This window comes from Antedon mediterranea, chromosome 3 (genome assembly GCF_964355755.1).
Source record: "Antedon mediterranea chromosome 3, ecAntMedi1.1, whole genome shotgun sequence".
In the NCBI taxonomy this organism is placed as follows: domain Eukaryota; kingdom Metazoa; phylum Echinodermata; class Crinoidea; order Comatulida; family Antedonidae; genus Antedon; species Antedon mediterranea.
In genome coordinates, this window is record NC_092672.1 from 11027400 (window position 1) to 11038081 (window position 10682).

General features: G+C 38.0%; 4 protein-coding genes across 4 annotated transcripts; all 4 read left to right on the forward strand.

Annotated features, from left to right (window-relative positions):
- Positions 1 to 63: 63 nt before the first annotated feature.
- LOC140044867 (solute carrier family 25 member 35-like) lies at positions 64 to 2360 on the forward strand. Its single transcript, XM_072089556.1, has 3 exons — positions 64 to 632; positions 1261 to 1479; positions 1860 to 2360. Exons 1-3 carry the CDS (start codon positions 258 to 260, stop codon positions 2169 to 2171), a joined length of 906 nt encoding a protein of 301 aa, XP_071945657.1. The 5' UTR covers positions 64 to 257; the 3' UTR covers positions 2172 to 2360.
- Positions 2361 to 3140: 780 nt separating this feature from the next.
- LOC140044025 (uncharacterized protein C11orf42-like) lies at positions 3141 to 3881 on the forward strand. Its single transcript, XM_072088506.1, has one exon. The coding sequence runs from the start codon at positions 3141 to 3143 to the stop codon at positions 3879 to 3881; it is 741 nt and encodes a 246-aa protein (XP_071944607.1).
- A 934-nt stretch (positions 3882 to 4815) lies between these two features.
- LOC140043570 (uncharacterized) lies at positions 4816 to 6781 on the forward strand. The gene is made up of 4 exons (XM_072088090.1): positions 4816 to 5049; positions 5448 to 5619; positions 5868 to 5930; positions 6434 to 6781. Exons 1-4 carry the CDS (start codon positions 4844 to 4846, stop codon positions 6620 to 6622), a joined length of 630 nt encoding a protein of 209 aa, XP_071944191.1. The 5' UTR covers positions 4816 to 4843; the 3' UTR covers positions 6623 to 6781.
- LOC140043569 (uncharacterized) lies at positions 6774 to 10318 on the forward strand. The gene is made up of 4 exons (XM_072088089.1): positions 6774 to 7073; positions 7649 to 7923; positions 8368 to 8605; positions 8827 to 10318. Exons 1-4 carry the CDS (start codon positions 7048 to 7050, stop codon positions 9032 to 9034), a joined length of 747 nt encoding a protein of 248 aa, XP_071944190.1. The 5' UTR covers positions 6774 to 7047; the 3' UTR covers positions 9035 to 10318.
- Positions 10319 to 10682: the final 364 nt, after the last annotated feature.

Consider the following 10682-nt stretch of genomic DNA (forward strand, 5'->3'; position numbering starts at 1 on the left):
CGTTTATTTTTTTACGCGTAAATTGATAAAATTGTATGAGGGCGCAATTCATCTCGCAAGAATATTAGAACACCAGAGGGCGCCGCTACAAAAATGGCTGCGCCCAGTACAATCCACAAGTACTTTTCCTGTTTAATATTTTAGTGTTTATTTATATGAAATTAGGTACCTAAATAGTTGCAATTGAATATCGATGAATGTAGGTTAACAAAAAGTGTGTTTAAAAATATTAATTAACTTTCCGTTCCGGTTATTAAATGGATTTTGTACTCGGCGGCGTAGCTTGTTGTGGGGCTTGTTTATTTTCCAATCCATTGGAGGTCGTGAAGACACGAATGCAGTTGCAAGGGGAACTGAAGGCTAAGGGAACCTACCATCGCCACTACCGAAATGTCTTTCATGCATTCTATACTATAGGAAAAGTCGACGGGTTATTAGCTTTACAAAAAGGCTTAATTTCGGCGTTATGGTACCAACTTTTTATGAATGGCGTACGACTTGGCACATATCAAACTCTGGCCGATATTGGTCTTACCAAAGATAAAGATGGAAAACCAATTTGGCACCGAAGTTTGATTGCTGGTGCTGTGTCTGGTTGCTGTGGTGCAATGGTTGGAAGTCCATTTTACTTAGTAAGTTCAGTAAATAGATTGCAGATTTTTTTAAAGAAAATATCAAGGCTTTATTTAAAGATGTATTGTCCACCTGAAAAAATAATTGTTGTTGAATATTCCATTTTAATGTAACATAATACTAATAAATAGTTATCCACATTGACCAAAAATTGGATCGAAAAAAAATGTATTTACCTGAATTCAAATTGGCTGCCAGCCAATGGATTTTTGGTTGAATTTAGCCATTTATTTTGTCATTTATAAGTGAAAACATTTTGTTTTCGTTTTTTTCTATGGAAATGACTTTATTAAAACTACAAAATTACATATTCAAAGTCTGATTTAATTAATCTTCATTTTTCAAGTTTTTTGGGGACAATATATCTTTAATATTAACTGTTAAATAATAATTTTGTTATTGGTACACCAATATTTTTGTGACTATAAAACAATTGTAATATTTATTAATAACATAACAGATATTGAAACAAACATTTTATTCATTTAAAATAATTGTAAATAAAAAAAACATGTAAAATGCCATGTCAAAATTTGTATTTTTACCTCTCACTAGGCCTACTTGAGTTTAGAAATAAAAATCTGGAAAAATATTAATATATTAAATAAAGTTTTTGAATATCTGTAGGTAAAAACTCACCTTCAAGCACAAGCGAATACTGCAATAGCTGTGGGCCATCAACATACCCATCATGGGCTGCGTGATGCATTTATTGGAATTATTCGAACAGAAGGTATATTTGGTATGTGGAGGGGAGTAACTGGTGCAATGGCAAGAGTGATGGTAGGATCAGCCGTCCAACTGTCTACATTTAGCACCAGTAAAGAGTATGTCAAACAATCAAAGGTAAATTATACTCGGAAGACTCTATGCTCAAGCACAGTATCTGTATACAATCTTTTGTGTTAGACTAATACTATAGCTCTGACAATTTGATGTGCCCAAATATGGTATTGATATGCTTAAATATGGTAGTGATATGACATCATCATGTCCATATATGGGCACATAACATTTTTTTGTCACATAACGTTTGATGTTGTAGACTTGCAACACTCTTTTTTAACATACTGTATAAAATTTACTTTAATTTATTATTTAAATTTACTCATTTTCCATTTTAAACCACCTATGTAAAGTTGGTTTTTACACACACACAAACCTATACATTAAGACCTAGACTGAAATGTTTGTTGTGAAATGTAAATTTCAATCTTTCATTTCAGGTTTTTCGAGATGATAGTATAATGGTTCCTTTTACAGCTAGTATGGTTGGTGGCGTAGTCGTAGTCTGCTTTATGACACCGTTTGACGTCATCAGCACAAGGCTGTACAACCAAGGTGTTGATGCCAATGGCCGTGGAATGTACTACAGAGGATTTTTAGATTGTTTCTACAAGATTTTTCGTAATGAGGGCGTCCTTGCATTTTACAAGGGCTGGTCGGCCTCTTGGTTCAGATTAGCACCACACACCGTTCTTAGCTTAGTTTTCTGGGATCAGACAAAAGCCTTTTACAAGAATTTTAAATCGAACTAAAATATATAAAAAATTATAAGAAGAATTACACTTTGTTGTATAATTATTACAGTATTAAAAATGTGCCATACAGATCTCTCTCTAAGCTTTCGTTTTATAAATGTTATCAAAATCAAACTTCTCGAAAGAACTTTGAAAAGTTGTATAATCTTGATTGGTGATAATGAATAAATGTAAAACGTGTAAAACATTGAACATTGATTCATGGTATGGTAATTGATGGGGTTCACCAGTAAAAGCAAAAACAAAACAGTACACAAGGCGTACTGAAGCGTTGACTCTAAAGCCGATTTCCACTAGGCGGACTTGCATCTCTCTCTGCAGCGAATTCTAGTTACTTGAGTTTTTCATTGAACAGCGCAATTGGTACTTTGAATTGTTTCTACATTTTGTGAAACAAAAAATTACGCAACAATACAGAGCTCAGAAAATGAGCTATGACGCGTTTATGAGCACTCATGCGAATCGAAAAGATTAGCAGATTCGCTCCTGTTCGCACGTTCGTCCGTCCTGGAATTGAAATTGGTTCATAGCTAGTTCAGTTTCAACAATAATAAATAGGCCTAAATCTTTTTTTTTGCTAGTTCAGCTTAGTAAAAACTCTTGCAACTTTGATACAATATTCCATGTAATGTAAGTTCGCCAGCAGTCGCCTTCTTTTATAGTCCAGCAGTCGCCTTCTTTCATAGTCCAGCTAGCATCGAATTTCACACGACCTGTTGATAACGTTTGAATTTCGCGGAATATTTACTTTTCTGCGTACGTTGAGACGCGTACACGGTCACGCGCGCTAATGCGTATGGTTCCTATGGTTAATGTTGTCATGGTTTCTAATGTCTGTCTGTCAGAGCTAGCCTGAAGCTAGCACAATGTTTATTGATTCCATGGATTACGACGATATGTAGGATCGGAACTTATTTGTTCCCGTTTATTGTGACAGGAACGTTACTAAAAACAAAATCTAACAGTATGATGGACTTGGATATGTATTCTGCCATCACTGCATGTGATAACAGACTAGTGTGGAGTCTAATACGAGATGAGGTTGGCAACGAACTTCTTGGCAAAGACATTGTTCCGGTGCCGTCTATCCTAGAAGCACAGCAGTTTGAAATACTTACATTGTTCGTGAAAAAGAAACGTTCCTTACTATCTCGTCTACTTCGACGTGAACGTCCGAAATTTAAAATCCTTGGACCACTGGAACAATTTCTCGACCACAAACGAAGAGATTCGAAATCCATAATGAACAGAATGACTGCTTTAGTAAAGTCTGCCCAGGTTTTCACTCGTGACTACTTTTACAGGAGATCACAGATGGTGGAAGGAGTAAGTAAGTCAATACAATTGTCAGTAAAAGAGACCAATAAATTCATATCACCACTGACGGCATCCTATGGCGAGCTGGTGCTAGATATTACAAACCCCCGACTTAAGGGGATAAGAAAGGTGTACTTGATCAGTGAAGTGTGTTACGCCAGATACATGGATCTAATGACGTGTTACAATTCAGAAGAAGATTATAAAGACTGTCAAAAAGGAACACCGGTAGGATTCTGTTATGTTAAGATCCCAATGGCAGCAGATGGCACAATTGGACCAGTGAAAGAGTGCGTACAACTTACACAGAACGACCAAGTAGACTGGATTTATGAAACGAACAACAACAGAACGCATACCGCTACGACGTTTGAAGAAATGGAAGTTTAAGGCCTAAATAGCAATTATTTACGATTATAAAAGTATTGGCCTATTGTTTCAAATGAACAAGGAATATGTAATAATTATAATTGTTTCACTTTATTTTAATATTATTTATCAGCAATGTGGATCAATAAATATTCAAAGTGTTGGTGTGGTTCATGAAAGATGCGCATTGTATTGAGTGGAAGTTATTCTTGCAGATATGCTATTCAAGGAGGGTGGGACCTATATTAGTAACCCCATCATGAAATTTACATCCCCATATAAGGTGGTCTCAGATCAGCAAAGCACGTACTTTAAATCGTTTGCGGAGCTCAAGAAGTCGTGAAGATGTCCGATATTTCGTAATAAAACGTCACTTTAGAGGAATAATTGGCATGGATGGCCACCACACGGATTCGAATACATTTAATGATTGCTGAGGTATTAATTTAATACCTCAGCAATCATTTTGCACATTTTGTGGCTAGTTGGTTATTTTTTCGGAATTGAACAACAACGCCTCATCCGCCGACAAGCAAACAGTTTGGTATAAAACCATATATACACGTACGGGCAAAATTGGAATCGGATATGTTCATCTCATTTTTCAACTATCAATCCAACTCGTCAAATGTAAGTGACATTGTTTACTAATACTAAATTACCTCCATTTGGCTTCCGGTGGTTACACCGTACCCAATAAGAGCACTCGCAACTTCGAGTGACGTCACTGTCTAGCTTTGACGTGCGTCTTCCAATAAAGACACACAAAAACAAGTCCACATGATGATCACCTGCATCATCTCTGCACAACATGAACACAACATATAGCATCTACCTTTTATGAAGTAAAGAGGTCCGCCATGATTGGTTAATTTCTAGCGTGTACCATATAGATTATAAATTCATAACTTAGACTGCTGATCCTAGGTTTGTCGATAGACATATTGTTTGTGTTTTAAATAATAAAAGGGGCATAGGAGAAAATGTTTTATTTTCTTAAATCGGTTTTATGGATGATCGGCTTAATATTTCCGTTTTCGTCATGTCTACGTACGACAAAGCATAATAATAACAGAGACTCTCTAAATACAGCTTCTGGTCAGGCGGCAACACATCAACCCAAGCAGTTGTCAACAGTGTCAACGCAAATAGGCGTAGAAGAACAAGAGATTGACGATATCATCAGCAGGTAGGTGGCCTACCCACCGTGTCGCGTATTATAATTATAATATTAATAAATCGATTTTGTATATGAAATAATCAATCAAGCTAACCCTCCACAAATGTCACATATTAATTGTTAATACAGTAGGCTAGTACATGTTGAAGAATGTAGTTTAAATACCTAACTCTAAACTGTTATTAATTAGCTCTCATCCACCACACATTATTTTCCATAACACAAGTAATAGTATACACACACGTGCGTATCATGTGCGCACATGGTGTAGGTCGTTAATCAATGATGCGTTTAAAAGTAAAGATAAAAGTAGGAGGCGCGCTCTTACACACCTCACGCAGGAGTAGGATTTTTAAAATTTAAAAGGTTTTGCGACATATATTTAGTTTATTATGTTTTTTTTTTAGATCGACAATTTCCTCAATACAAATGAAGAGTGACCATGAGGAAGGTGGAGAAAAAAACGGAAAACGTATGCAAACTAACGCAAAGGCTAACATACTTTTAGAGCCGCTAGAGGGCGAAATAGCGTTAGGGACAATTAAATTTAACTTCAAAAATATTTTGAAAGGGGAACCGGTAGGTATAAATAAATACGAAAATAATAAATAAGAAAATACATAGCCTTGAATAAAAGAAAACAATCGCTATCTATTCTATTATCAAAGGTCTACTTTGAAATGATTTCATTTGTATAAAATATATTTTTTTTACAGAATTTTCGAGTTATTAAGGAAACAAAAATGATTTCTAGTTCGAAATATTCAGATATGATTAAAACAAATGTCGTTTTTTAATATTTGTTTATTATTCTATTGTTGTTGTAGGGTGTTTCTGGACCAAAGGGACCACGAGGCAGACAAGGTATGATGGGAAAACGAGGACAAAGGGTATGTCAAACAATCAATTTACGAAAAAAAAAAACGTTTAGGCCTACTGTCACGTCTTTGTTGTTATAATATTATACGTAATTGTCTACTTAAATTATACGACCAGCAAATGATCTCTTTCGTCATAGTTATTTAACATTTAAAAGAGCGCGCATTATCTCTAACTACTACCTGTCTAATGTTCTTTCAAATTGCACTGGTTCTTGCTCAGACAATTATCTTCCAAAATGGTCATGTTGTTCGTGTTTTTTAATGACGTAATCGTGTCAAAAAATTAGAATATACATGTGTCTCGCAATTTCAACTATTCTATACACTGTAAAAACTATAATCGTAAAAATGACACATAAAATAGACACAATTTCTGCGCTTATATAGGCTGTGTATTTGCGCGGATATAACCTAGCATCTTTGTGTACCGATCATCTCTGTTTTTTCAGTCAAGGTCACACATAATTTGTCAAAATGACGATTTAAAATCTAGTTATTATTGAATTTGACAGGGAGAAAAAGGCGAGCCAGGCGTATTGAACACAAATAATGGACCAATGGCGATACGATTTAGACATGTTAAAGAAGAGTGCACCAGTGAATGTTCTGGGACAGTTCGACTTAATGAAAATGGTGTGTACAGTGGTACTGACGTAATTGTTATGGTTGGTAGGATTATAAAATATTGCTATAGGCTTTGAGACCGATTGAATCGCATCGGAGTTAGATATGAAGCACATCGTAAGTTAGGCATTCACAACAAAAGTAAAGTTTGCGGTCTTCAGCCAATAGGATGTAAAGATTAATCGAAACAAGGGGTTAATGAAACGCATGGTGAATAAACGCCGACGATTGTAACTGCACTCTGTAATAAAAAAAACAAATAGAACGATAATGAGAGAACGTTTGCGAGAGTGAATAAGATTGATTAGTTACCGTAGGTAATTGTGAATTTTTAAAATTTATCTTTGTAGGTGACGCCCTTGAGCTGTGCGCATCCGATCAGTGGTCTGTACTTTACGCACCCATTCAACGCGACGTGCTTGGACCCGTTTCTTATCATGAAATCACAGCACCTAAATCTTGTCTCGACGCGCGACTGCGCAGTGCAGGTTACGATAACGGCATGTACTGGATAAATGCAAAGCCTGGGTACGTACGCAGACATTATTATGCTATTACAAACTTATACCGTAACACCTCGAAAAGAAGTCCATGTTAGAAGCCCATGGGCTTTTAATGTGAGACTCTAGGACCAATCATGTTACGACTGAACAATCTCAAATCATATGGAGCTATTAAAGCTGCATGCTAAACTCTTCACACAAACACCATCGAAGAAACCATTTTGGGAAAAGGTACTTAGCCAAATCGCATCAAAAGCAATAAAGGGTCTTTCACACCTGCTTCGGCACGGATCCGGTCCGGCGACGGCAAATCCAACCGAACGTCAGTGTTTCGTTTTTACGCGGCTACGCGCATACCATATCGATTGGCGCATAGCCGCCGCGTGGAGCGTCGTGAAAACGAAACAGGCCGGAACAGGCTGGTGTGAAAGGCCCTTTTTTGGGGTGTCATTTAATACTTCTTCTTTACTACTGTACAGTAGCTGGAACTTTGTTCACGATTATTTTACTTTCACCCTAAACCTATCTCTAGGCCTATAGATGGGACATTCTCATAAAATAACTCAAAAAATAAAAACGTTATTTACCTTTTTTAAGCAGCACAAATGAGTTCTCATCACGTGTCTACTGCGATATGACTACTTCTGGAGGAGGTTGGACGCTTGTTGCCAAGGTAACACACAACTTTGCATGGGTGTGTCCAGAGCAAAATGGCAACGCGTGTACGAGTAGTAGTTCGTCGTCCATCGATCCACGTCAATCAAACTTGTTTCATAATGTACATGAACGTGATGTTGTCGATTTCGTTGAAGAATATGGAAGGGAATCCGGAACACATCTAAGAAACTCACTTATTCGAGAGATATTTATGTCTGGTAAGCAGCTAAAGTAGAAACACGACGGGAAGCCATAGAGACAGGGGAGGGATCGGAGAGATATACTACAGGTTTCCCCATTTTTCGTTTCGGGACGGTAACTTAACATGCCGTGACGGTGACGGTCTGTTTACCGTCTCTTTCGTCTACCGGTGCCGTCCCGAAACTATTAATAAATTATTTATATACAAGTAGGTAGGCTTAATACTGTTGCTGTGCGGTAATATGTATTTACAGTATTTACCCGAAATTAGTAAATGGCGAGAGATACACAATTTGACGAAAACCTTTGTTTAAATTAATAGCGAACTTTCGTTTCGAGACAGTAATTTAAATTACCGTTTCTTTCGTCTATCGCCTGGAAATGAAATTTAAAACCTAACGTACGGTATTTCGTTTCGTCTATTCTACACCATTACGGTACAATCTGCTTTCTGCACACAGGTCGTCGACAGATCCGATTCACGTTTATAAGCGGCAACGGATGGGAAGCATCTGATGACGCGTACGCAAGTTTCCGGCATACAGACGATACTTCATCCTTATTTGCAGATGACACTTGGGAGATGTACAGCCGAACAAACGGCGATTTCTCGTGGAATATCATTAAACATCAGCGGGCGGAGAAATCATTCAGCGGCGACATAATTTGTTGGGGAAACACGGATGATATAAATTATAGGTAAGCGAATGATTTCTGACGTTTTAACCATTTGATAGTAGTCCCTGTGCATACAGATTCAGTAATGTGGCGACATTTTTTCCGTAGATGATGCAAATCAAATTTAAGTCTTGATCATGATTGAAAACCACGGATCAGAAATGACAGACATCTGAACACATGACATGTTTAAGCCTATTTAAAAACTGTGCATTTATATGATAACACATGCTTTTTTGTAGATACTACGAGGGAGGACTGCATATGGGACTGCCAGCCGAAGATGGTAAACCATGTCATCTCCTTCAAGACACCGAAGCAATAATGTTAAAGAGCCACTATGCGACGATGGGGTCAGGTCAGCCGACATGGGCGACGAACCAGTGCGGATTACTTGGTTCAGAAATGTTTGGAGTGATAAGTTCAAAAGTAGCAATATGGGTGCGATAAGATGCGACTTAAATAAATTACATAATGTTTACACATTAACGCCTACCACACCACAACACTGTGCTTCACATTGGAGAGTAAAACTTGGTTCCCACCTCGACGCAACGCAAGTGAATTGACCAATCATAATCGACAGTTCGGATGATCCATCACGTCTCGTGGTGGTCAAATTAAGGCCAACTCATCGTTGGACGAGGCCCGACGAAACGTCTTGACTCGTCGATGCTGTCGGACTTGAATTTTTTTTGAAAGTTTGTTTACGCCTGAAATTTTAATACATGTTTAATTCTGTCCCGATGAGAGGATTCGTCGGGCCTCTTCGTGTGACGCTGTCTGAGTTGGTCTTTACTTGCGTTGCGCTTACGTACGTGGAAACCAAGCTTTAGGGCCAAGTGCATACCAGGCTGCTTAGTGCATACCAGACTGCTTAGTGCATACCAGGCTGATAGCATCAAGCGCTATGTGTGTACAAAATGCAGACATTCAACGCGTTGAGCATCAAGTGAGAAAGTATATTACTTTGAGTGCGTTAGCTCAAAATAACTGTGCACATTACAGCAAACTCGTTATCTTTGACGCTGTCATTGTCAGATTTGAATTAATTTAGCAATTTACTCGTCGCGACGTTTTTTTTTTTGCCTTGTTGAAAAGTTAAAAATGTCGTAAAAAAACTCAAGAATTACATTTCATTAAATGGTAAAGAATAATTGACATTTTTGTTTTAATCATGTTCTATGTGCATGGCAAGGAAATTTCTAAAGCGTGGTTCCCTCTAGATAGGACGCAACGTAACGACGTATTGACGCACTAGAACGCAACGCAGCGACGTATTGACGCAAAGTGCCGTATTGCGTAATCACAAGTGAGAACCGACGACGCAATAGTCCTGCAAACATCGAAGGTTTGATTTCACGCAGGCGGGGTCAAATATAATTATCAGAAGGGCATTTGCTTATGTTGCCTAGATTGCGTCGCTAGTGGGATCCAAGCTTTAAGAAGTCAACATTATAATTTGTGCCCGCAGTCCGATAATGACCAGCACAGTAATATATCTACAAAGACCAACCTCGCCCCGCTCCTCCCACATACACGCAACAACACTTCAGACAATCTACAGGACAACTACCCAACCAAACCCAAGGCTATCTAGTTGTCGTGCGAAACCTAAAGCGTAATCACAAGTGGGAACCGACGACACAACAATGCTGCAAACATCGCAGGTTTGATTTCACGCAGGCGGAGAAAAACACGATTATTGGAAGGGCATTTTCTTACGTTGCGTAGGTTGCGTCGCTAGTGAGAACCAAGCTTAACTATTAAATCTAAACATCAAACCAAGCGAGCGGGTAGATGCCAGGGATAATATTCATTCCAAGTATATTTGTATTTGTCCGCTTAATTATATTTAAAGCTTGGTTCCCACTAGAATGTAACGCAAGGACGTAAACGCAACGCAAGCGTTTTAACCAATGACAAGCGAAGTTATAAACAGTTAGCAATCACAAGCGAATAAGCCATCGCTTGTGATTGGTCAATTCACTTGCGTTGCGTTACGTCCTTGTGTTGCGTCACTAGTGGGAACCACGCTTAATTTACTTAAGTACCGTACGCACATCAAAGACAAATGCCGAAGCAATGCAACATTATA

Excerpts from the sequence above, each read along its gene's own strand:
- LOC140044025 (XM_072088506.1), top strand. The coding sequence starts at position 3,141 with ATGATGGACTTGGATATGTATTCTGCCATCACTGCATGTGATAACAGA.
- LOC140044867 (XM_072089556.1), top strand. The coding sequence starts at position 258 with ATGGATTTTGTACTCGGCGGCGTAGCTTGTTGTGGGGCTTGTTTATTT. Across the intron at positions 633-1,260 it reads TTGGAAGTCCATTTTACTTA|GTAAAAACTCACCTTCAAGC; the intron begins GTAAGTTCAGTA and ends GAATATCTGTAG. Across the intron at positions 1,480-1,859 it reads AGTATGTCAAACAATCAAAG|GTTTTTCGAGATGATAGTAT; the intron begins GTAAATTATACT and ends CTTTCATTTCAG.
- LOC140043570 (XM_072088090.1), top strand. The coding sequence starts at position 4,844 with ATGTTTTATTTTCTTAAATCGGTTTTATGGATGATCGGCTTAATATTT. Across the intron at positions 5,050-5,447 it reads ATTGACGATATCATCAGCAG|ATCGACAATTTCCTCAATAC; the intron begins GTAGGTGGCCTA and ends TTTTTTTTTTAG. Across the intron at positions 5,620-5,867 it reads ATATTTTGAAAGGGGAACCG|GGTGTTTCTGGACCAAAGGG; the intron begins GTAGGTATAAAT and ends TTGTTGTTGTAG.
- LOC140043569 (XM_072088089.1), top strand. The coding sequence starts at position 7,048 with ATGTACTGGATAAATGCAAAGCCTGG. Across the intron at positions 7,074-7,648 it reads TGGATAAATGCAAAGCCTGG|CACAAATGAGTTCTCATCAC; the intron begins GTACGTACGCAG and ends TTTTTTAAGCAG. Across the intron at positions 7,924-8,367 it reads TCGAGAGATATTTATGTCTG|GTCGTCGACAGATCCGATTC; the intron begins GTAAGCAGCTAA and ends TTCTGCACACAG.